Genomic DNA, 26,700 nt, shown 5'->3' with positions numbered 1-26,700 from the left:
TTTTTTTTTTAAAGATTTTATTTATTTATTTGAGAGAGAGAGAATGAGAGACAGAGAGCATGAGAGGGAGGAGGGTCAGAGGGAGAAGCAGACTCCCCGCCGAGCAGGGAGCCCGATGCGGGACTCGATCCCGGGACTCCAGGATCATGACCTGAGCCGAAGGCAGTCGCTTAACCAACTGAGCCACCCAGGCACCCCCCTTGCTATCTTTTAAGGCTCTTCTCAAACATCACCTCCCAAACCTGAGCATCCATGCTCTTGATCCCCCCAGCACTCAATGTCTCTCATATTATGATATTACAGTCTGCTCTATATGACAATAAACTGTGACTTTTATCTCAAAGGAAAGGACTAGCCTCCTGCTCATTTTTAAAGAACCTTTCTGGGGCGCCTGGGTGGCTCAGTTGTTAGGCGTCTGCCTTCGCCTCGGGTCATGATCCCAGGGTTCTGGGATCGAGCCCCGCGTCGGACTCCCTGCTCCGCAGGAAGCCTGCTTCTCCCTCTCCCACTCCCCCTGCTTGTGTTCCCTCTCTCGCTGTCTCTCTCTGTCAAATAAATAAATAAAATCTTTAAAAAAAGAAGAAGAAGAAATGTCACAGAGACCATCTGTAGCCCACAAAGCTTAAACTATTTACTATCTGATCTTTTACAGAAAAAGTTTGCCAGCCCTTGTTATCCACCACTGTATCCCCGGACCCTAGTTAGCATCGTGCCTAGCCTATAGCAGGCTTCATGGAATCAATAAATGAATGGATGAAGATCCCATGGGACATTCACTTAAACAAAAACGTTCCAAAAATCACCCACTAGTGATCAGCAAACAAGCCAGTCACAAGAAGAACAGGGCTAGGGCCCCACCTCCACATTACCTACTTGCAAAAGGGAGGCTGATGAGCTCCATACACTTCTTGCACATAATAGACCCGCAGAGGCGGCAGTGGTGGCGACGGTTACGGATGCTGAACTTATTCCCACAGTCCGGACAGAAAGGGACATCTTGGTCGTTGACCCAAGGCACCACAGACTTTTCTATTGCTTTGGGGAGAACAAAACAAAAATCAAACAAACAGAAAAGCTAGCCATTTTATTTTATTTAAAGACTTTATTTATTTATTTGACAGAGAGAGACACAGCGAGAGAGGGAACACAATTAGGGGGAGAGGGAGAAGCAGGCTTCCCGCAGAGCAGGGAGCCCGATGCGGGGCTCGATCCCAGGACCCCGGGATCATGACCTGAGCCGAAGGGAGACGCTTAATGACTGAGCCACCCAGGCGCCCCAAAGCTAGCCATTTTAAAAAGAGGTTTGGTCAGGGAGAAAGATAAATAGAATGAATGTGAGCAAAATTCTAGTGTTACCTCGTATCTTAGCAGATTCGGTATTCGTTCTGTCAAATGCAGTGAGCTGATAAGGAGAAGACAGTGCCAAATGGAATTAAACAGGTGATGTACATACTTTCCACAGGCAAGAGGCATCAAGCAGGAATTCACACATCTTCACTTCTCAAGTCTCATCTGTCATCCCCAACCCCCCAAAGTCACAAAAGCAACTTCACACTAGACAGAGTATTAGCTTGCATCTAGAAGGCAGCTCCCTTCCCCATGACCCGATTCCAATCTCGTCAGTTCTCCATTTATGCAATAACCAGAGGTAGGCAAGGATGTGGTGGGTGTGGCTACTGAAAGCAATGGGGAATTCCTGATTCTCCACGGTCCTCCTGGACAATGAAAGCGGGCACATATTTCTGCCCTACAAAGTACACATCAAGAACTATACCTGCAGTTGCTACCATGCCCACCATAAAATCCAGGTTATACACAACAAGCATTTCTAGGGTCAAAGTAGAACAGAATGATTGTGGGTGTGAAGACACACTCTGGTACCACAGGACAAGAAGGCCCAGTCCAGATATTCCCACACTGAATGCTGGCCCTGGATGAGTACTCCTCAGACCTTGTCCCAAGCTTCTGTTTGTTATCGAATATCACACACTATGTCCCACTGCATGACTCTACTTTGGACACCCAAAAGAGGAAATAATTTGAAAGTAGAAAGGTTTTCCAGCAGCCAAGTGGGCTTCAGAGGAAGGAAAAGGAAAGCTGGATATGAGGCATGTTTGTCAACCTGGGCCATCTCCTACAGTAAAACCAGTCCAGGCTAGAACGATCTACCATGTCCTCTGCGCCTCTTAGGTGAGCTCGAGGTGGGGCGTTTCTCTGCCAGCATCCAATATATACAACATACCTAATACACACTGCAGAAATCTAATTTTTTCTCCCCCAGAAAATTTATACTTGCAGAAAAGAAAATGTTTTAAAACAACAAAATTTACCTTCTCTAACCTGATTATTAATTTATTGACTTCAACAACATAGTGGTCAATTCTGGCAGCTCGGTGTTTTTTGAAGTCAGAAAGATGGCTTCTCACAGCGCCTAGGACAGGAAATGGGGAGATGAATGACATGTTGTTTCTCTGAGAGAGCCCCTCTCCCTCGCTGCTTATCTTCAATGAATTTTATTTATTTATTTTTTTTACAGATGACCTTGTATTGTTTTAAGATTGTATTTATTGGGGCACCTGGATGGCTCAGTCGTTAAGCGTCTGCCTTCAGCTCAGGTCATGATCCCAGGGTCCTGGGATCGAGCCCCGCATCAGGCTCCTTGCTCAGCAGGAAGCCTGCTTCTCCCTCTCCCACTCCCCCGCTTATGTTCCTGCTCTTGCTATCTCTCTCTCTGTCAAATGAATAAATAAAATCTTTAAAAAAAAAAAAAGATTGTATTTATTTATTTGAGAAAGAGACAGAGCACGAGTGTGGGGGAGGAACAGAAGGAGAGGGAGACAGAATCCCAAGCAGACTCTGAGCTGAGCACGAGCCCAACACAGGGCTCGATCCCAGGACCCTGAGATCATCACCTGAGCCGAAAACAAGAGTTGGACGCTTAACCGACTGAGCCACCCAGGTGCCCCATCCTCAATGAATTTTATTTTTTTTTTAAGATTTCATTTATTTGAGAGAGAGAGACAGAGATAGCGAGAGAGAGCACAAGTGGGTAGAGAGGAAGAAGCAGGCTCCCCGCCAAGCAGGAAGCCCGACATGGGGCTTGATCCCAGGACCCCCCAAATCATGACTCGATCCAAAGAGAGACACCCAACCAACTGAGCCACCCAGGCGCCCCTTCAATGAGTTTTAAACACAAGTAGAAATTCAACAAGTTTAGAGTCTTACTAAGAATTCAAAGACAAGCAAATGGAAACAAATTTGCTAAAATGTTAACCACAGTTACCTTGGAGGCCATAAAGAGCAATACAAGAGACCTCAGAGTATGGTGGAGGAGAGCCTGGACTGGAGCCTGCCTGTGCTCAAATTTCAATTCTGCCACACACTGTGTGACCTCGAACAAGTTCCTTAATGTCTGTGTAACTTGGGAGTACTCCTCTACAAAATGGGGATAACAGTAGTACCTACTCCACAAGGTTGTTAGGAGGATTAAAAAGTTAAAATTTATGAACTCCTTAGAACACTATCTGGCACATGAATTTTTGTTAAAAAGGACAGTAATATGGGAGACTTTTAAAAATCTCTCATACTTTCCTGTGCTTTCCAAAGTTGGTACACTATCGTTTTTCATCAGAATAAAAACAGTCCTTCTCAAAAAGCCCCCAAAATGTTCATGCTAACGGACGTCACTGGAAGAGCTAGTTAAGCTGATTCCTTGATCGGTCCAGCAGCAAAGATCCAAGGATAAACCTTCTCACATAAATGGAACCAAATGGTAGCTTGTTGTTTCAGCATATCTGAAATATCCCCTCTTCCAAACACCAACCCACCCCAGCTGCCCTCACCCCCAGCACACAGTCCACTTCCTCTTCCCAACCATGGCCTATTCACTTATAAGTTGTGCCCCACCTGGAGCTTCTCACATACTATACTCTGCACCATCCTTGCTCTTTTCTCCCCTAACGATACTCTCTAACATCTAATTAAATTTTAGTTTCAAATTCTTAGGCGTGACCATAGATCTCTTTTTTTAAGATTTTATTTATTTATTTATTTATTTGACAGAGAGAGAGAGAGAGAAAGAGCAAGCGCGAGAGCACAAACAGAGCGGCAGGCAGAGGGAGAAGCAGACTCCTGCTGAGCAGAGAGCCCGACATGGGGCTCGATCCCAGGATGCCGGGATCATGACCTGAACCAAAGGCAGACACTTAACCGACTGAGCCACCCAGGCACCCGGGCGTGACCACAGATCTTAACTTTTAAAATTTGCCATTCACTTGACCTTCCACAACTCTGACTTCCTCCAGTTATTGAAACCGGCAAGTTAATCAGAAAATTGCTCTGATAATTTAACACTGGCAATCATGAAACAGGCTATCAAAAAGCTAATAAGAATTCACATGCCTGAAATTTCTCCTTCATGTTTCAAATTGACTTTCATATGTAACTCATTACTGTATGTATACTATCACGTTTTATTAGTTTCAGGTATACAACATATTGATTTGAAATTTTTAATTTTTTTAATTTTAAGTAATCTCTATACCCAACACAGGGCTCGAACTCACAATCCTGAGATCACGAGTCGCACACTCTTTCCACTGAACTAGCCAGGAGCCCCTGATTTGAAAATTTCTTAAATTTTATTATTTTTTTTTACTAAAGTGTAATTAACAATGTTACATTATGTTATTTTTATTTTTTATTTATTTTTTAAAGATTGATTGATTAGAGAGAGAGCGCAGAGTGAAAAGAAGAGGGAGAAGCAGACTCCTCGCTGAGCAGAGAGCCTGATGCAGGGCTTGATCGCAGGACCCCAAGATCATGACCTGAGCCAATCATGACCTGAATCAAAGGCAGATGCTTAACCGACTAAGCCACCCCGGCACCGCATATACAGTGTTATATTTTTTTAATATTTTATTTATTTATTTGTCAGAGAGATAGAGAGAGCACAAGCAGGGGAAGCAGCAGGCAGAGGGAGAAGCAGGCTCCCCGCTGAGCAAGGAACCTGATGCAGGACTCCATCCCAGGGCCCTGGGATCATGACCTGAGCTGAAGGCAGACGCTTAACCAACTGAGCCACCCAGGCATTCCTATAGTGTTATTTTTAAAGCCATTTTCTCCTACCATGATGAAAATGTTTCCACTCTCCAATATGGTAGCCACTAGCCACAGGTGTAGACTGAGCACTTGAAATATGGCTAGTGTATGATTGAGGAAATTACTTTTATTTAATTTTAACTTATTTGAATTTAAATAGCCACATATAGTTAGTGGCTATCCTATCAGACAGTGCAGTTCTAACATTGTCCTCATTCAAAAAGACACATTCCATTGTGGCCCTATAAAAAGAATATGGTAGATGACTCTGGGTAAATATCAATTCCCTCCTTAGAGCCTGTTTCCTCATCTGTAAATGGGAATGAGCATCATGACCTATTCCACCTCATGAAGCTTTTGTGAAAGATGCAAAAGATAATGAATATGAAAGTATAATAAAGCCTTAGGAGGAAATCATTATTTATCCATTGTATGGACAGAAAATATATTAAGTTTTGTTATCATACAACAGTTAAAGGACATGTAAAATTAGCTAGTTCAACATCATGTGGCATTTTTGGTAACAGCTCTGTTGAGATGTTATTCACAGACATACAATCCACCATTTAAAGCATACAAATTCCATGGTTTTTAGCATGTTCAGAGTTGTACAACCATCACCAAAATAAATCTTAGAACATTTTCATCACCTCACAAAGATGTTTTTTTTAAAAAAAAGATTTTATTGATTTATTTGAGAGAGAGAGAGAGGGGTGAAGCACAGAGGGAGAGCAACAGGGAGAAGCAGACTCCCTGCTGAGCCGAGAGCCCAATGTGGGACTCGATCCCAGGAGCCTGAGATCATGACCTGAGCCGAGGGCAGACGCTTAACCAACTGAGCCACCCAGGCACCCCAAGATGATTATTTTGAAACTCAGTAGATGGTACCATAATTATGTGTTTCAGAAAATTCAGTTGCACAAATAAGTCAATGAGTGCCTCTTGCTAGGCAGGTAACATCCTACATGAGAAGAGACAGCCCAGTCAATGGAGTCTCTGCCTGGGCTGATGTCAAACACCTGGATTCCTACCTCAGTTCTATAGTTCCTTAGCTGTTTGACTCTGGGCAGGTCCCCATCCAGTGCAGTGAGGATTACATGAGTACACATGTAAAGCATTTAATGCAGTGCCTAACACAAAGCAGATGCTCAGTTCATTCTGATCCATTTTTGCTCCACTCTGGGACATAAGGTCCATAAGAAGCTTAGACCGTTCTGGTTTACTGATGTCTCCTCAGCTGACTTTTTCCTTTTTAAAGGTTTATTTATTTATTTTAGAGAGACAGAGTGAGCGTGCGATTAGGGGGAGGGCCAGAGGGAGAGGATCTTCAAGCAAACTCCCGCTGAGCACAGAGCCTGGACACAGAGCCTGTGTGAGATCATGACCTGAGCCGAAACCAAGAGTTGGACACTTAACTGACTAAGCCATCCAGGTGCCCCACCCCCACTTCTTTTTCTCAGCTAACTCTTAAAACATCACCAAGTACATATAGATGTTCAAACACTTGCTGAATGAATGAACAGAACTTCTTACCTAGTTCCTGGGGTTCCCACATGTAAGGGTCGACCCCTCCATAACTGAAAGACTCATATCCTTGTGTCCCTGATTCTGCTCGGTCATCTTCTCGTTTCAACAGCCTGTTCTTGGCTTTCTTAGCCTTCTGGACAAGACCTTAAAAAATGAAACAAATACCATAAATCGATCCATAAACATCTAGTAAAAAGTCAAAGGAAATCTCAAAACACAAGAGCTGATAAAATGACTATGCTTTAAAAAATTTTGGATCCCAAATAAATTGTAATAATGAGTCCACAACCACTGTATTACAAATACCACAGAGCATTCATTCACTCATATTAGCAGTAAGTTGGTTTATATAGCCAATATACAGCTAAATTACTATTCATTGCCAAATTTAAGAGCCCAATTAAAGTATAAAATGAAATTCAATGAGGAGGCCAAGGCAATGGAAATGTTTTTTTCTAGACCTTAACTGGGGAGGTGGTTACATGGGTATATACATTTTTCAAAACTCACTAAATTGCAAACATAAAAACTTATGTGTAAACTATATCTTAATTAAAATAAAGTTTTTTAAAAATTAAATTCTGGGCGCCTGGGTGGCTCAGTTGGTTAAGCGACTGCCTTCGGCTCAGGTCATGATCCTGGAGTCCCGGGATCGAGTCCCGCATCAGGCTCCCTGTTCGGCAGGGAGTCTGCTTCTCCCTCTGACCCTCCCCTGTCTCATGCTCTCTCTATCTCATTCTCTCTCTCAAATAAATAAATGAAATCTTTAAAAAAAAAAAAATTAAATTCTACAGGGGCGCCTGGGTGGCTCAGTCGTTAAGTGTCTGCCTTCTGCTCAGGTCATGATCCCAGGGTCCTGGGATCAAGCCCCGCATCGGGCTCCCTCCTCAGCAGGAGGCCTGCTTCTCCCTCTCCCACTCCCCCTGCTTGTGTTCCCTCTCTCGCTGTGTCTGTCTCTGTCAAATAAATAAATAAAATCTTTAAAATAAAAAAAAATTTATAAAAAATTAAAAAACTAAGCATCTGCAGAACAGGGTTTTGCTCCCTGTACTGAGGAGAGAGGACCTGCTGTTTGTTAAAAAGGGACAGCAGTCAACTTGTGTGGGAAAAAATTCTTGATCCTATGTTGCTCTCATCAAGGTTCTTAAATTTTGGGTAATTATCCCTTTCTGCCCCTAGAATCTAGTAGAAAATATGAGATTTATTTTTATTTATTTTTTTAAAGATTTTATTTATTTATTTGACAGAGAGTGAGCACAAGCAGGGGGAGCAACAGAGGGAGAGGGAGAAGCAGACTCCCCACTGAGCAGGGAGCCCGATGCGGGACTCAATTCCAGGACCCTGAGATCATCACCTGAGCTGAAGGCAGACGTTTAACGACTGAGCCACCCAGGCGCCCCGAAAATATCAGATTTAATACAAAATACAATTCTTCTAGATTTAATAGATCAATACTTCATGGAGTTCCCGCAATTTTTAAGTGCTCTGTCACCTGAATAACATTAAAAACACTACCATAGCTTTACAAAAACCTAGGGAAATGCAGATATGGAGGGGCTGGCAGGCAGAGGGGGAACTGTTATACTCATAGATATGTCTCAGTTAGACAGTCAAGCTAGTGGCTACTCTGAGATGGCTTTCTCCCACTGGAAAAAATAAGGTCCACCAGAACTAAAGGACACCGTCTAAAATGCATTCAAGTAATCTCTCTTAACAACATGGGAGAGAAAACTGCCTGATGTAAACAAAGGGTTAGCAAACAGGAAACTGGAGTTGGCACTCACTAATTCATTTTTGCAAACAAGACTAAACTGTGTCGGGTTAAACAGGCAGTCCATGCCATTTAACCACTTTAGGAGGACAGAAGAACACTCTGGCAACCTTCCCAGGTGTAGCACTTCAAGAGGGGGTCAATTAAGAACAATCCCATATGTTTTTAAAACCACAAAGCAGAAAAAAAAAGTAATAACAACAACAACAAAAACACAAAGCAAAAGCCACGGTTAATTTTCAACCACCTTTTTTTTTTTTTTTTAAAGATTTTATTTATTTATTTGAGAGAGAGAATGAGATAGAGCATGAGAGGGGGGAGGGTCAGAGGGAGAAGCAGACTCCCCGCCGAGCAGGGAGCCCGACGCGGGACCCGATCCCGGGACTCCAGGATCATGACCTGAGCCGAAGGCAGCCGCCCAACCAACTGAGCCACCCAGGCGCCCTCAACCACCTTTTCTTACACTTACTGTACAAGTGCTAAACTGAAGCTGAACCAGGGCTGGGGCCCAAACTCACTGATCAACTTCTACTAATGACAAATTTATATTTTCTTTCTTAAACTACCTCCAAAACCTGACACCAAGGTTTGTTCTTTTGGTTTTAACATTTCACTTGGCAAAACCAGCAATGTCATAAAATTTCTAAGAACCGAAAGACCAAATAAAGACATGACCTGCTTTTTGAAGGACTTTTCAAAAATCTTTGATGTCAATCTTTAAAACTTTCCTGATTCTAAATCACAGAAAACTCCCACACAAGCAGGACTTCCTTCCTGACTAAACAAATGATCATGAGACTAAAGGAATGCTTAACTCAATTTCTTAGTTCTTCCTTCGTTCTCAATTTCTTAGTTCTTTCTAGAAAAACACAAGAGAATTCTTTCAAGTGTTTTTCACAACTCATAAAATTTCTGTTCTATTATTCTTTAAGTGGATTCCCACATCTATTATTCCCTAAGTAACCTTAAACATTTGTCCTCTAATAAATAGGTCACCACAGGAAGCTGAAGACATTGTCTAACCTCTGTACCCACTAGCATCAAAGTCTTAGTGACATCACAGTATATGACTCAGTTCAGCTGACACTCAGGCTAGACGCTCATTAAAAATCACGGCGGCCCTTCAACTGTCCAAGGAAACCTAGACGATCCGTTTGTTTGCATTCTAGCTGCAGGACAAACTGTGATTGCAACACAGGGTCTGGTATCATCAGTGATACCAAGTGGAAAGAGCAGCACTAGACTCAGAGGTGACAGAAGACCTGGGGTCAAGGCCTAGTTCTGTCAATTCCTATGCGACCTTGGATAAGTCACTCAACATCTCTGAGCTTCACTTTTTCTCTGCAGAATGAAACCAACCACTTTCTTGCAGAGTTGCTATGAGAATCAAAAGAAATAATATTTATGCGAGAACTCTGAAAACTATAAAATGTACATTTTGGGGGAGGCTTTCTAATAGTTACAGCTCTCCTCCAGCCTCATTTATCACAGCCCTCAGGATTTTGAAAATATTTGACTTTGTCATGTTTCTGGACAGAGGTTATAAATGTTAATGATTTCAACAATTTTTTCTGAACTGAAAAGTGAGACATGGAGTGGGACTATATGATTACAGGGGGCACGTGACTCACGTGTGGAGGCCAAATTCCACTTAGAAATACACGATCCTCCCCTTCTCTCTCATCCAACACAGAATTGTGAATACACATCTAGACCTTTTTAATCTCACTGCCTTCAGAAATGCTGCCAGTTGGGAGAAGCAGGTGAAAGTGAGTTCCAGAGTAGTGGCATCATATTTAGGAGGACCGGAAATGAACACTATGTATAGTTAAAATTGCTTTGAAAAAATCTTTCTGCAACTCTCTATGACCTGAGGCCTGGGAAGCTCAAAAACCATGTTTAACTTTTTGGGTTGTTTCTCCTTGCTTTTCAACTACGACCTTCCTTTTTCTGGCCTGTAGAGGACAAGGGATAAGTGAAGAAGGAAGAATGGCAGAAGGCTTGAATTTGTGACAGGGAAATGGGTGTACAATGTGCCTCCACTTTCAGAGAAAAAGGAAAGGAGTTCCACTCCAAATTCTTACAGGCTGGCAATTAGATAATTCAGTGTAGCAAGAGACAGCAAAGCATAAGACTTACATTTACTAAGTTCAAAGCCAGGCCCTGCCTCACTATGTGATTTCAGGCAACTTATCTAATTTCTCTGTGACTAGTACCCTCATGAGTAAAGTGGGTCTCACAGTCCAATAGTTATTGTGAGAATTAAATGAAGTTCAATCATGGGAAGACTTTGAACAATGCCTGGCACATGGTAAGCATAAGATACATGTTCATATATGTTCACCGCTATTATTATTAATTTTCTATTGTTTATCACTGATGTTCTGGTGGCATCATAGAAGTTAATGAAACCATCCCATGAGTTAACGCTCCCACTGACAGAATAGGGTAAGCAAAAAATTCTTGCCTCTTACTTTTAATTTGCCCTTTGACATCACGGTCTTCCCCAGAGTGCTCTTCCTCATAATGTGACTGAAGCTGATAGAAAGACTGCAGGTTCTTCAGGCACAAAGGGCAAAGGAAGCCCTCCCTCACTTCCCCAGGGTCATCCAGAGAAGCCATTGCAGTGTCCCTTTCAACCCCTGCAAGACAGGGGCCTCATGCCAACAGTCAGCTTGATTCCTCCACAAGGGACCAGGGCTCTCACAGCATTAGCTTAACCAAGCAGCACACAGATGATGGAGAAGTGGTATCATGGCCCTGGATGAGGTTTCCTCTTTGGAGTAGGAGAAGCTCTGAAACAGGAAAGAGGGGGGAGGAGAGGGAGAAGAAAAAAAAAGCCCATTCAGGCTAATTAGCAGCAATTGAGAGTTTTCTTTGTTCTTTTCACAGTTCAACAAGATTTCTTAATGTGTGTTCAGGTGTTCAGTACAAGTTTGAAAACACAAAACTGCTTTCTCAAATCCTTACACCAAAACACAAAACCTTTAGATTTGAGAACATCACTGGACAATGGCAACTCAATGAAGTAGGGAGCACAGATTCCTGAAGATAAGAAAATTCAACTTCAAAAGCAAACAATACCAAGGCAGTTCTCTAACATTCACTCCAACTGGTCCAACTTCATAATCTGTATGCCATTTTAGCCACTGGGGAAATGTCTGAAGTACTTACCAACATACAGAAATTTTTGACTCTTCACCCTGGTCATTTAGCCAACCACATGTACTGAGCTCTTACACATATGACAAAAATGCAAATAGAAAAAGAAATAGTGTCTGCCCTAAAAAAACAAACAAAAGTAAAACCAACACCAACCAAACAAAAATCCCAACCTTAGTCTAAAGAGGAGCATTAGAAACCCAGTGGTAAAAAGAAAAATCTACTTTTTGCTTTATATTTGTAGAGTATTTTCTCTACAATGAGTTTACTAGATTTTATAAGCCAATAAATGACAGTTGAACAGCAAGCCTAATGTTCTCACTGCTTCAAAAACAAAAGGATTTGGTGCTTAAACAATTCAGGGCTTAATTAAGTTACATTTTCACTTTTACTGGGCCATTGCAAAGTCACTTCCAATGTCACCTCAGAAAAACTCCCAGTCATAGGGAGAATCCAGACAAAACCATTCCACAAAAGTGGAGAAATTTCTCCGCAAAATCCTGAGGTCACAAACTACAGGAAAGAGTAAGGGGAAATACATGACCCTCAGCTTTGGATGGAGCTGATGAGAGGGCCTGTGAAGAGGGAATGCCTGGTCCTCAAAACTGAAGGGTAGCTGTGACCCAGAAAATAAACAAATGAAACACCGGGACCCTGTTTTTTTTCCTCTAAGAAACCCCATGACTATATACACACAGATCTCAGTCCCTTTTCCAGTCACTGAAATAGTAGCTCCAGTTCCCACCCCAGCTAGTGGTTCATCAGATGCCCTGACTCTGAAAGCCCCCTTCCTTCCCATGCATTCACCCTAACAACCACAAATCAAACACACACACTACACACACACACACATACACGCACGCCCTTCACATCTCAACCCAACCTTACTTCCTCAAGGAAATGCCCCTTATTGAGGCATTCTACCATGGGACAGCTCCTGCACTTCCTTCAGGGCACTTATATCAATTTATAATCACAAATACATAAAATAACTAAGTACATAAGACTCTAAGTTCTGTAAGGGCAGAGACCATGTGCGTTTTTCCCACCACCTTATCCCCATGAAGAAACGCAATAAAGCCTCAAGAATGAATGAATGCGTGAAGGAACTCTAAAATCACATAACCAACACAACACAAACCAAAGAAATGTACTACAAACCACCAAGACAGACCCCACAACCATAACATATGCAAGCCCCTCACACCCTACACCACGTTAAAAATAAACATAAAACCTACATATCCTCAAATTATACACCCAGCATGAATGCTACCCGGCTACATGCCGCATACACTACACAGCCCACAGTCGCACTCATCACCGCCTCGACCGCACACAACACCCGCCACATAATTCAACACGATTATGTATACGTCGCATAACCACACACAACATGAACACTCGAGCCTACAGAGCAGGCATGACAACTTCACACATCGCACAGACGCCACACCAAACACTACAAAGAACTCCACACAAACTGGGACCCAAACGCCTCAAGCTCACACAACCAAGGAACCAAACACAAGCACTCGGGAGACAACCGCCCACCCACCCTCAGCCGCATAACCAAACACAACTATGCACGCCCCGCCTAACCACACAACCAGAGCCCAATCGTCGCAAGCACACACAGGCGAAACTCGCGGCCCGAAAGCCACATCTCCCACCACGCACGTCACACCCACCACAACCACACACATCCCACACCCGCACGGCCCGCCCGTCTCTGTTCCTCAGGGGAGCCGTGCTCCCACCCCTCAGGCCCTGCCCGGCCCTCTGTACCCGGCCGCGCTCCCACTGGCACGCAGGCCCGGCGGGTCCTCCCGCCCGGGCTCTGGGCCTTTGCAGTCCCTCACTCAGCAGCAGCCGCCATCTCCATCGGCTGCTCGACGCTCGGCAGGCGCGCCTGCGCGGCACCGAAACCGGAAGACAGGCTGACAGACGCCTGTCGAGCGCCGAATCTCCGAGGGCGCGAAGGGGCCAAGGCGGGTTCCAACAGTGCAAGGCGGCCCGCGGCTTCTGCGCAGGCGCTGTAAGAACCAACGGGGTGGGACTCGGTAATCTTCCAAGATTTTCCAGTCCCAGGTGCTTACCAGCAACGCGTTAAGGTCAGACCCTAGCTCTCTTCTCCGTTGTAGAGGTGGGAAAACTAAAACCTGAGATTCTTTCGCTTTTGGCCAACGTGTGCGATGGATGAGGGGGCGGAGGTGGGGGGATGTTTAACACTTCCTCCCCGACTCCCAACTGCTGTTCTGAATAAATTTGGGTCGATTTAAAGTTCCTGAGAGCTAGAGATAAAAGGAATATTCAGGAGACTTGGGGGATGTGGAAAGAGCCAGAATAGAACCACGTTAGACGTGGAGTATCCATCCCGAGGGTATCTGGCATGGTCGAATCTGTGGGAAACCTGTGGCATTTTCAAATGCAAATCAAAACCGCAATGAGCTATCACCTGACACCTGTTAGAATAGCTCTTATTGAAAAGACAAGAGGGGCGGGGGCGCCTGGATGGCTCAGTCGTTAAGTGTCTGCCTTCGGCTCAGGTCATGGTCCCGGGCTCCTGGGATGGAGCCCCGCATCTGGCTCCCTGCTCAGCGGGAAGCCTGCTTCTCCTGCTTCTCCCTCTCCCGCTCCCCCTGCTTGTGTTCCCTCTCTCGCTGTCTCTCTCTGTCAAATAAGTAAATAAAATCTTTAAAAAAAAGAAAAAGAAAAGACAAGAAATGACATGTTGGCGAGGATATAGAGAAAAGTGAACCCTTGTGCACTGTGGGTAGGAAAGCAAATTGATGCAGCCACTATGGAAAAGAGTGTGGGGAGTCCTTGAAAAATTAAAAATGGAACTACCCTCCCATCCAGCAATTCCACTTCTGGATATTTAGCCAAGTAAAGTGAAAGCACTAACTTGAAAAGGTATATGCACCACCATCACCATTCCCACCATGTTCTTTGCAGTATTATTTACAATAGCCGAGATATGGAAACAACCTAAACGTCCATCCATGGATGAATAAAGGATATATGGAATATTATGCAGCCACAAAAAAAAAAAGACTAAAAGCTTGCCATTTGCAACAACATGGATAGACCTTGAAGGCATTATGCTAAGTTAAATAAGTCAGAGAAAGACAAATACCGTATGACCTCACTTATATGTAGAATCTAAAAAACACAAAAACAAAAACCAAGCTCATAGATAGCGAACAAATTGGTGGTTGTCAGAAGTGTGGGGGGGCGGGTGAAATGGGTGAAGGGAGTTGAAAGGTACAAACTTCAGGTTATAAAATAAATCATGGGGATGTAATGTACAGCTTGGTAACTATAGCTAATAATACTGTATTGCATATTTGAAATTTGCTAAAAAAGAGTAGATCTTAACAGTTCTCATCACAAGAAAAAATATTTTGTAACTGTATATGGTGAATTTGTTAAATAGACTTATTGTGATGATCATTTTACAATATATGCAAACTCAAATCATTTTGTTGTACATGAAATGTATATAATATATAATGTATATATAATGACATATATGTCGATTATACCTCAATTAAAAAAAAATAGAGGATGGTCACTCAGCACCTACTCTGTGCTCTGCATTGTGCTGGTCAACACAGGGTAGATAGGCACAAAACTTCATCCCAGTCCTGGGAAGCCATTTGCTTTGTGCCCTGCCCAAGGGCTGGCATCCAGCAATGTCCTGGGCTCCAGAAGAAGAGCTGCAGAGCATGATGGGGAGATCCTGAGCTTTTGGATCAGAAGGTGACCTCAGTTCACGTTCCAGGAGTGTTACTTGACTCCTTTGCCTCCTGGTAGCACCATCTGTAAAATGCGACACAAAAAATAGTTTCTGGGGCACCTGGGTGGAGGCTCAGTCGGTTAAGCGTCTGCCTTCGGCTCAGGTCATGATCCCGGGATCCTGGGATCGAGTCCCACATCGGGCTCTCTGCTCCATGGGGAGCCTGCTTCTCCTTCTGCCTGCTGCTCCCCGTGCTTGTGCTCTCTCTCTCTCTCTGTCAAATAAATAAATAAAATATATTTTTTTAAAAGTAAATAATAGTTTCCACTTTGTGGGGTTATGAATATTGAGTGAGGTATGTGTATGTGGCAGTGAGTGTGTGTGTATGTGTGTACGCCTTTAACACTAGCTTTGGCTCTGGACAAGAGCACTGCTTCTGCGATTAGCACTGGGCCTCCAGCACCTTCCATTTAAGGACACAGGGCTCCCAGTAGGGAAAGCATTGAGTGGAAGGCAGTGCCCAGTGAAAAGGCAGGGAGCTAGGGGTCTAGAGGCCTGGGTTCTAGCCCTGGCCACACCTTACTTTGTGACTTTGAACAGTTCCCTTCCCTCTCTTGGCCTCAGTTTCTTCACCTGTACCGATAAAATTAGTTCCAAAGACTTGCAAGCTCTGCTACTTTTTTCAACCTGATGACCAATTTTTTGAACTTTATAGGGTTGGCAGGAATGGACAGTGGTATCCCTTTGTGCATTGGCACAGACAGGGAAGGGACCTTGCCAACCTCTCAGAAGTAAAACAGGAGACCAAGCTCTGCCTCTCTGTCGCTGGCCTCTGTCTTAGGTCCTGGTAGCCAGGACTTGGGGAGTGAAAACACCCCAAGGTGTGGGGTGTAAGTGTCTGGGACCAGATAAGTTCCAGGACAGGCCGCTCTTACAGGCAAGACTATGTTTGGTGTCAGGTGATGGATCTCTTATTAAACCATTATGATTTTGCCGCTTGTTCTACCATTTACAAAAGCCAGTGTCACATTCATCATTTCACTTGCTCAGAAAAGCAGTGGCAATGTGACCTGCAGCTAGCTTGTGAATTAATTCTGTAAATCATGATGGATCGGCCACTGCTGTTCTATTGCTATTTTTAAGGGTGAGGATGGTAATGCTTTACACTTTATCAAAACCATTTTCATTATTGAAATCCTTTGGGTAAGGGTACCTGGGTGGCTCAGTTGGTTAAGCATCTGCCTTCAGCTCAGGTCATGATCCCGGGGTCCTGGGATAGAGACCTGCATCGGGCTCCCTGTTCCATGGGGAGCCTGCTTCTCCCTCTTCTTCTGCCTCTGCCCGCCGTTCCCCCTGCCTGTGCTCATTCTCTCTCTGATTAAATAAATAAATAAATCCTTTGGGTAACTCTATTACTATTTCCATTTCTATAATAACAGTGGCTAATGTTTACTGAGTGATTCACATGTGCCAGTCATTGTTACATGTGCTTTATGTGCAGGGACTTGTTTAATTCTCATACAATTCTATGTGGTACCAATTAATATCATTCCTATTTTTAAAGTGAGGAATCTGGCACATCTGGGTGGCTCAGTCGGTTAGGCGTCTGCCTTCAGCTCAGGTCATGATCCCCAGGTCCTGGGATTGAGCCCCGAATTGGGCTCCTTGCTCAGCGGGGAGCCTGCTTCTCCCTCTCCCTCTGCCTACCTCTCCGCCTGCTTGTGTGCGCTCTCTGTCTCTGACAAATAAATAAAATCTTTTTAAAATATAAAATAAAGTGAGGAATCTGAGGCACAGAGAGATTAGGTGACAACCTCCACTTTTTCTTCCTCTGCGAAGGCCTGGTCTCTGAGGCTTCCTGCATCTCTCGGCATGTTCCAGGCACCAACCACAGACCAGGCATAGAGATAGAGGATGTGAGGAGAATAAGGCAGGATGGTCTCTCAGTCTGGGAGGAGGCCGTAGCTGGCAGAGGATACAAACACTCATACAGCAGTTAGTTTAAAAATATACATATATATACACATATATATGTGTGTAGAGAGAGAGAGAAAGAGAAAGAGAAGTGTGCACATGTGTTCAGATGCTCTGGCATCAAAGGGGAGGCTGATGAAATACCCCGTGGGAATTCAGGGAGGGTTCCCAGAGGCAGCAACACGTGAGCAGAGCCCCCAGGGAAAGATGATCATGAAGAGCCTTCCAGGCTAGGAGAACAGCGTATGCAAAGGCATGACCATGGGGAAGAACATGTGTCCTTTGAGCAACTTAGAAAAGTTCATTTGCGCTTAGAGCGTTGTTCCCAACACCATAGGGGGCTGCTTCTAAGGGTGGAATCTGGAACTCTTCACCTTTGCCTTCCACCTTATGGTTCTCTCTCTCTAGCTGTCTCCTGTCTCTCTCTTTCTGGACCCTTATCGTCAAAGTCTACCCACACGAGGCATCTTGGCATCACATCGAACCCCTGAGCAGGAAAGGGAAATCATGATGCTGTAAGCGTACGTCAGGGGAAAGTGGGCAGCACGTCATGCAACTCCCCAAAGATCTGGCTTCCCTCCAGGCTGGCCCAGGCCCCAGTTCCGCGGGCCTCTGCCAACTGCCACTGTGGTGGTGAGCAGGCAGGGGGAGGCCGTACAGGCGGGTACGCCCCGTCCACCGGCACAGGGAGACGGGGTGAGAACTGGCAGGGCCGTGGGAGGCAGGGCCTGGTCTGAAGCACTGGCGGAGGGTGTGCTGGCTTGGGCAGTGTCCACGGGAACTCGGTGGCACCTGCTCAGGGTCAGTAAGGGGGCGGGGGGGGGAAGCAGAGAATGGAGGAACAAAAAGAGAACAAGGGAAGGAAGTAAGGGAAGCAAGTAGGGAAAAAGGGAGAAAAGAAGAAGAAGAAAAAAGTTAAGTGGTAGCAAAGCAATGTGGTTATAAGCACAAACTCCAGGTTTTTTTGTTTTTTTTTTTTAAAGACTTTATTTATTTATTTGAGAGAGGAATGAGAGAGAGAGAGCATGAGACAGGGGAGGGTCAGAGGGAGAAGCAGACTCCCCGCCGAGCAGGGAGCCCGATGCGGGACTCGATCCCGGGACTCCAGGATCATGACCTGAGCCGAAGGCAGTCGCTTAACCAACTGAGCCACCCAGGCGCCCCAACAGACTCCAGGTTTTAATCCCTGCCCCCGTAGCTATGTGATCCCAGGAAGGCCACTTAAATTCTCTGAGCTCTAGTTTCCTCATCAGTGAACTGGGATAATAGTATCTCGCTCCTAGGTTGGAGGAATCGGTTACTATTTGGAAAGTGCTAGAACAGTGCCTGGCGGGGCGCCTGGGTGGCTCAGTCGTTAAGCGTCTGCCTTCAGTTCAGGTCATGATCCCAGGGTCCTGGGGTCGAGCCCCACATCGGGCTCCCTGCTCGGCGGGAAGCCTGCTTCTCCCTCACCCACTCCCCCTGCTTGTGTTCCTGCTCTCACTCTCTCTCTCTCTGTCAAATAAATAAATAAAATCTTTAAAAAAAAAAAAAAGAACAGTGCCTGGCACATAGGAAGGACCATGGAAATGTTTGTTAAATAAAGAAAAAGAGGGGGGAGCTGTCATTCAAATGCCTTGGCAGTTGTGTCAAGCTGAGTCAGGCAGTACCATAGGAGGTGTGAGGATCCAGTCTGGTGTCATGGAAACATCTCTGAGAGTCACGGCCCTGCCAGATGGGAATGCAAAAGAGAATCAAGTAGTCACTACGTTCATGGATTCAAGGGAAGTGGGGGGTGGGCAGTGGCACCCTCACAGACCTGAAAAGGAAGGTCCATGTGGATCTCTTGGCTTGAGGGCACGTGAGCTGCAAGGCCACCCAGTCTATAGGTTGAGCGCTGGCGTCTCCTTTGACAAAGTAGGGCCACCACCAGCCGTAGAGGCCTTTGGTAAATGGGAGAGAGCCCCCCCCCCCTTCAACAGATGTGCCCTGTGCCTGCACTCACGCCCTGCACTTGGTGAGTGGGGCAGGGACTAGATGTCTGCTCCCACCCAATCCCTCTACTGTGCTGCCCACAACCCACACAGGAGTCCCGGGCCCAGGGTTGAGGGGGAAGCCTCAGCACAGTCCTCCGGTCAAGAGAAAAATCACACTGCTTATGTGCAGCTTCAAATCTCATTCTTCTGACCTCAATCTCCAGAGATCTGTATGCTTGGCCGGTTGAGAAGTTATCCCAATTCCAACCAAGATTTGAAATAATCCATGTATATATGGTATTTTAAGTATTTGGGGGCATTTAAGAGAGTCTGGCGTGTAGAACATCTAACACATTAGACTGTGACTACAGTTTAAAATGTATAACTCAGCAGTTGGCTTACACTTGCAATTTTAAATTCATTCAACAAACTCTGTATTAAGCACCTGCCTACATGGAAGCCTGGGATAAACCAAATGGACAGTAATTCTTGCCCTCATGGAGCTGACATTCTCGTGGAGAAACACAGACACTACACAATAGATATAGTAAATAATTGCATTATATAGTATGTTAGAAAGTAATAAGTGCTATAGAAAAAAGAAAACGTTCAGTAGAGAGGGTGGTGAGTGCCAGGTCGGAGTATTTAGTAGGGTGATCAGAGCAGGTATCACGAAGAAGGCACCATTTGAACAAAGATCTGAGGGCAGTGAGGAATGAGCCGCGTGCATCTCTTAAGGAAGAGCATTGCATGCAGAAGGAACAGCCAGTGCAAAGTCCTCAAGGCAGGGGTGTGCCTGGTAGATTGAAGAAAAAGAAATAAGGCCAACACCCATGTTCATAGCAGCACCATTCACAACAGCCATAGGGTGGGAACAACCCGAGTGCCCATCAACAGATGAATGGATAAAAAAAAATGTGCTCTATCCATACAGTGGAATATTATCCAGCCATAAAAAGAAATGAAATTTTGGCATATGCTACAACATGGATGGACATTTTCTGATATGCTTAGTGAAATAGCCGGAGCAGAAGGACAAAAACTGTATGGTTCCATTTATATGAGACTCCCTAGAAAAAGCAAGTTCGTCGAGACGGAAAGTTGAACAGAGGTTATCAGGGGCTGGGGGGAGGTGGGGGAGGTTGCTGTTTCATGGGTATGGAGCTCTTATTGGGGATGATGCGAAGGTTTTGGGTATAGATAGTGGTGCTAGTTACACTGCATTGTGAATGTATTTAATGCCACTGAATTGTACACTTATAAATGGTTAAAATGATAAATACTATGTGTATTTTACCACAGTTTTAAAAAAGTAATGAGGCGGGCGCCTGGGTGGCTCAGTTGGTTAAGCGACTGCCTTCGGCTCAGGTCATGATCCTGGAGTCCCTGGATCGAGTCCCGCATCGGGCTCCCTGCTCGGCAGGGAGTCTGCTTCTCCCTCTGACCCTCCCCCCTCTCATGTGCTTACTCTCTCTCATTCTCTCTCTCAAATAAATAAAATAAAATCTTAAAAAAAAAAAAAAAGTAATGAGGCCAACACGGCTGGAACAGAAGGCATGAGGGAGAGACTTAGAGGAATTCGTTCCCAGAGCTCAAGGGGAGAGGGCAGGTCATGGCTATTGCGAGGTGGGGGCCAGGGAAATGTTTGGAGTAGGGGAAGGACAGGATCTGGTCTCTGGCTTCTGTACTGAGAAGAGATGCAGAGGGCAAAATGCCAAGTGTGCTTGGCACATACTGAACTCTTGACAAGTATCAGCTGCAAGCACATATCCAACAGTAGTTGCCTCTGGGAAGGGGAGCTGAAAGTGGAGGGCTCTGCAGTAGGGTAAGCAGAGGGCTGTGAGGAGCCGATCCAGCCACCAGGGGGCGCCACGGGACCACGTGAGAGCCGTGCAGGCAACGCAGGTTTTCATCGCCAAGGTAGTTCTGCTGGTTCCTGTCCGAGGCCTTCTGAGGCTCCCTCCTACAGTCCAGCAGAGGAAGGTGAGGACCCCAGCACTGTGGGGTGGGAGAGTCAATTCCCCCATCAAGCACCTGCACTGCTGAATTTGAGGCCCCTTTCTCTTGCAGGGGCTCGACTGAGCAGCTGACATCAGATGGCATCCGATGGCATCATGCACAGCCATGTTCTGGACTGGCCTTCTGCCTTCAACAGAGCTCATGGGTTCTTTTCTCTCGGGGACACCAGCCCAAACCTGCTCTTTCCACAGCCCTTTCATTACAGTAAATGGTGCCTCTGTTCAGCCAGGTGCTCCGGTCAAAAACCTTGAGGTCATCTTTGACCCCTCTCTTTCTCTCACCCTCCGCTTCTAATCCATCAGCAAATCCTGAGAGCTTTTACTCTGAAATGGATCTAGAATATGCCCACTTCTGCCCACTTTGCCACCACCCAAGCATCTCTCACCTGGATGACTGCAGTAGCCTCCTCCTGGATGCCCCTGTCTCTGCTCTCACCCCACCCACCCCTACAGCATCTGCTCCCCATGCAGATGGGGGGAGGGGGTCATACTGGACCAAAGTCACATCCCTTCTCTGCTCAGCACCCTCCTGGGGCTCCCACCAAAGTCCTCACAATGGTCCAAAGGGCCCTACCTGACCTGGGCCCCTGTGCCCCTCGGACTCATCTCCTGCCACCCTCCCCCACCCCTGGTATGCATTCGCGGTGGTCTCCTCAGGCTCCTGCTCTCCAGCAGAGGATGCTCCACCTCTTGACATCTGCACTTGCTGGTCCTGTGCCTGGAACACTCTTCTCCCAGATTCTTTAACAAGATTTTTTTTTTAAAGATTTTATTAATTTATGTTAGAGAGAGAGAGAGAGCACCAGTGAGCAGGGGGAGGAACAAAGGGGAAGGGAGAGAGAGAGGACGAGAGAGAATCTGAAGCAGACTCCACACTTAGCGCGGAGACGGGCTCGATCCCACGACCCTGAGATCACAACCTGAGCTGAAACCAAGAGTCAGATGCTTAACACACTGAGCCACCCAGGCACCTCTCCCAGATTCTTAATTGCCTTTCTCCCTCACCTCCACACACATGTCACCTCTTGCCTGACCACACTATCAAAATAGCACATCCTGGGCCAGAGCTGGGAGCAGAAGAGGTGAGGTGCTCAGGGTGCAGAATTTAAGGGGCACTCCCTCCCAGGACTGTGCCTTTTTGCACCCTGGGCGCCTCACTCGCTTCCCCCTGTTCCTGGCTGTTCACCAGCGTCCTTATCCTTTACTCTCTATGTCCCTACTCTGCATTTGTTTTCTTTCTCACTGAGGAATATGTGCCAGAGTTGACTGATTGCCTCCCTCCTCCTGGGATGACAGCTGCAGGAGGGTAGGAATTTTGTCTCGTTTACTGCTGTATCCCCAGCCTCAAACCGTGCTGGCCCATAACAGGCCCTCGGTAAATGTTTGTTGAAGTACTCAGTGAACAAATGTGTGTCTTGGGCAGGTTGCTGAGTCTCTCTAGGCTGCCCTTTCCACGTCTGTAAAATGGAGATTATAGGAGCCCACCCCTCCCGAGCCGTGGTGAGGACTGAGATTGTGTGTCTAACACAAGTCATGTGGTTTCTGACGTACGGTGAGCAGTCAATAAAGGTCTGCAAGAACCAGTCACCCGGCCCCTCCCAGCTGCACGGAGGGCTGGGAACTGTGGACCAGGCTGGACAGCTACATCCCAGAAGCTGCGCACCACGCTAGAGAAGCACACATCTCTGGTGGACAGCTGGCCCTTTCTGCCTCAGAGAGTTTCTCAAACTAGGTCTACACTCCCTGAAAGCCTCAGGCTTGAGCCTCTGCCAGGCTGTCAAGTCACCAACTTTGCTGGGCTGGTGGTAGAGACAACCCCAGGTATCAACTGTGTACACCCCAGCCTAGGGAGGTGAGCCCCTGGATTGGAAAAGATAGCAGTGGAAATCTCATGGCCTCAGCATCTCTCTCTCTCTGAATCGTGAGGACACAACTTGTCCCAGCTGTCTTTAAGGCTGAGTTTCTGGCCAGCTCTCTTCTGCCCAGCAGATCGGACAGCCCAGCATGGCCAATCACAGTGAACTTGTGAGGAGCAGAAGACCCCAAAAGTATTGGGGAAAAAATAGAGAAGAGTCTGGGAGAGGCCAAGGCTTCCCCTACATGTTTAGGGCTCTTTTCCCCCTGACCCTGTGGGTAGCCAAATCTCCCCCACTCCTCCCCTTTGTCTCCTCTCAACATGATCATCATCACTGGTGAGCGGACACCTGTTGCTCTTTCCTGGCTGGCGTACACCCCCTTCCTACTGGTAACATCTCCATTCCTTGAGGGAAACACCCTCCCCTGCCTCAGTCTATGTGGTTCAGACAATTTCCTAAGCCCTATGCTACAGAACTCGCTATTGAATCCAGGATTTTCATGTGAGCTTTAAAATCCAGCTGGGCCCCACCCCGAAGCAGCCTCTCACACTCCCACGGGCCTCTCGCCTCAGCAGAGCCTTCCCTCCCTAAAGGCCCTGTGTCCACTCCTGCGCAGCCCCTCAAAATCAGTGGTGCACAAGCATCTTCTGTATAAAGAGAGGCTGCCTCTGGCCAGGCACTGGCCCGCAAGGACTGAGAGCCGAGAGGCTGGTTTGGGGAGAGAGCCCCTTGTTACAGAAGCTCTGCCGGTCAGCTATTGCTGTGTAACAAACACTCCTGAACTCAGTGACATAAGCACTTATTTTTGTTCATCAGTCCGCATATCAGCTGGGCAGTTCTTCTGGTCTTGGTTGGGCCCTCTCATACATCTGAGATCAGCCACTGCCCAGGGGTGCAGGCCTGCTGATCTTAGCAGGGCTCTGTCACGTGTCTGGGGATTGGCTGGTCTAGAACAGCTTTGACTGGGAGAAATGAGTTCTGCTCCACGTGGTCTCCCAGCTGCCAGCAGGCCAGGCCAGGCTTGTTCCCAAAAAGATAACAAGCAGAAGCAGGCAAGGTCTCCTGAAACATAAGCTCAGAACTGTCACTGTCACTTCTGCTGCCTTTTGGCCTTTCTGTTGGCCAAAGCAAGTCACAAGACCAGCCTAGATCCGAGGGTGGAGAGAGAGACCCATCTCTTTCTGGGAGGAGCCACAAAGGGGTAGGAGTTCATTCGGGGGCTGCCATAACAAAGTACTGCAGACCAGGTGACTTAAACAATAGAAATTTGTTTCCTCACAGTTCTGGAGGCTGGAATCCAAGATCAAGATGCTGGTGGGATTGATTTCTTCTGAGACCCCTGTCCTTGGCGTGCAGGTGGCCACCTTCTCTCTATGTCTGCGCATGGTCTTCCCTCGGTGCATGTCTGTGTCCTAATTTCCTCTTCTCATGAAGACACTGTATCGGATCAGGTTTACTGTAATGACCTCATTTTAATGTAATTACCTCTTTAAAGACCCTATCTCCAAACACAGTCCCATTCTGAAGGTCCAGGTTGGTGGGGGGGGGGGCGGTTTAGAACTGCAACATATGAATTTTAAAGTTACATAACTCAGTCCATTAAGGATAGACACTGTTGCCATCTTTGTGCTCAATCTAGCACTGGACACCTAGCTTAGCCTATGTATGATGATGACCCTGCAACATAAACGTTAGTCACCAATTTGCTCACCAGGAAGCTGAGGCTCCCAGATGGTAAGTGGCTTATGGAGCCAGCACAGAAGTCCGGGTCCTCCCGACTGAAAGGCTCTCTCACATTCTCTTTTCCCCACAGCGGGTGTGTTCCGGGGCAGAGCCCAAGCCGGGGACAGGTCATCTGGAAAACCAGTTCTTCTTGAATAAGCTGACGTGAGAAACAGGGCAAACGCCAACCGTGTGGTGCCTCCAGGAGCCCCCCTCCTCACTGGACCCTGTCTCATGACAGAGCAAACACAGAGAACATCCAGGTCTCCCTTCCCTTGACTTGAAAACACACTGCTTATTTCTGGAAACTGAGAACCTTGAATTTGGGACCTCAGGCACACTTCCCAGCCTCCTGCAGTGTGCCGTTCCTGGTCTGTTCCAGACACAGGTTTAAAGCAATGAATAATATCTTTCCCACATTCGTATCAGACTGCTTTTTACTTATGGGATAAGCTGTGCTGTTTTCCTGCTGCCTTCCCTTTGCACATGCCATTCCCTTGCCTGAAGTGCCCTTCCCTTTTCTCCCACCCCTTCTAAGCCTGGCTAAGTCCTAGTCAACCTTTAGAACCCAATCCAGGGTGTCTGGGTGGCTCAGTCGGTTAAGCATCTGCCTTCAGCTTAGGTCATGATCTCCAGGTCCCGGGATCGAGCCCCACATTGGGCTCCCTGTTCAGGGGGAGCCTGCTTCTCCCTCACCCTTTCCCTCTCCCCCTCCTACACCCCCAAGTTCATGCTCTCTGTCGAATAGATAAGTAAAATATTTTTTAAACTATTTATTTATTTATTTGAGATAGAGCGAGCACGAGCAGGGGGGAGGGGTAGAGGGACAGGGAGAAGCAGATAAAAATTTTTTAAATTTATTTTAAAATTTTATTTTTTAAATAAATAAAATTTTAAAAAAGAAAAAAGAACCCATTTCAAGGGTCTGCCCTCCCCTCCCCGTCCCAGACAGAGGTGGCACTTCATCTCTTTTGTAGTCCCCAATCACATGTTTCCCAGGCCTGTCACTCCACTAGACTGTGAACTTCTCAAAGGAAGGAGAACCGTCTTACTCCTGTACCAGCCACACCCTACTTGTGAGAGCTTGAGCAAGTTCTTTAACCCCTCTGTGCATAAATTTCTTCACCTGTAATTGTGTGAGGACCCAGTGACTTCCCATGTGCCAAGCTCATAGAATGGTATCTGGCACAAAGTCAGTATTCAATAAATGCAAGCTATCATTATTTGTGTTATTATCCCCCGGTGCCCTGAATAGGACCTGGCCCAGGAGTTATTTGCTGAATTAATGAATTATGAATGACCTTCAACTTCATGAGCAGAAGCGAGTGCATAGGGATAAGAGAGAAATAAGAATATCACCAAGCAGGGGCGCCTGGGTGGCTCAGTCATTAAGCGTCTGCCTTCGGCTCAGGTCATGATCCTGGGGTCCTGGGATGGAGCCCCGCATCGAGCCCCGCATCGAGCCCCGCATCGAGCCCCGCATCGGGCTCCCTGCTCTGCGGGAAGCCTGCTTCTCCCTCTCCCGCTCCCCCTGCTTGTGTTCCCTCTCTCGCTGTGTCTCTCTCTGTCAAATAAATAAAATCTTAAAAAAAAAAAAAAAAGAATATCACCAAGCGCCTTAAGCATTTTAATTAGCGCCTCCTCCACGTCCCCATGCTGTCTGGCCACTGCTCTCCGCTCCTATTTTTGTGTAGCCTGGGTGGCACTTTGAGGATCAGAATTTGGGGCATCATCTTCTGCCTGCGTCCTAAGCCCATGTGCCAGACCCGGTGGCCTCCCACATGCCTCCCAGCCGCCTGCTTTAAATAGCTTCCCCTTGCTAACTGTTAATATAAAGCCTGGAGCAGAGCTTATGTAAGCTGACCAATCTCCC

General features: G+C 46.3%; 1 protein-coding gene across 1 annotated transcript in view; it reads right to left on the bottom strand.

Annotated features, from left to right (window-relative positions):
• RBSN (rabenosyn, RAB effector) overlaps nucleotides 1-13,506 on the bottom strand; it is a 26,436-nt gene extending 12,930 nt beyond the window's left edge. Inside the window, exons 1-6 of the mRNA XM_081812857.1 lie at nucleotides 13,349-13,506; nucleotides 10,873-11,193; nucleotides 6,634-6,771; nucleotides 2,331-2,431; nucleotides 1,357-1,402; nucleotides 874-1,035 (exon numbers count right to left, since the gene is read on the bottom strand). Coding sequence (XP_081668983.1) covers nucleotides 874-1,035; nucleotides 1,357-1,402; nucleotides 2,331-2,431; nucleotides 6,634-6,771; nucleotides 10,873-11,020 — 595 coding nt within the window. The 5' untranslated portion in view covers nucleotides 11,021-11,193; nucleotides 13,349-13,506. The remainder of the gene's footprint in view (nucleotides 1-873; nucleotides 1,036-1,356; nucleotides 1,403-2,330; nucleotides 2,432-6,633; nucleotides 6,772-10,872; nucleotides 11,194-13,348) is intronic.
• Nucleotides 13,507-26,700: the final 13,194 nt, after the last annotated feature.

The sequence above is a fragment of the Leptonychotes weddellii genome, chromosome 1 (genome assembly GCF_054177405.1).
Source record: "Leptonychotes weddellii isolate Sample4059 chromosome 1, ASM5417740v2, whole genome shotgun sequence".
In the NCBI taxonomy this organism is placed as follows: Eukaryota; Metazoa; Chordata; class Mammalia; order Carnivora; family Phocidae; genus Leptonychotes; species Leptonychotes weddellii.
The sequence above is the reverse complement of the archived record's forward strand: the minus strand, read 5'-3'. Positions and strand labels throughout refer to the sequence as shown.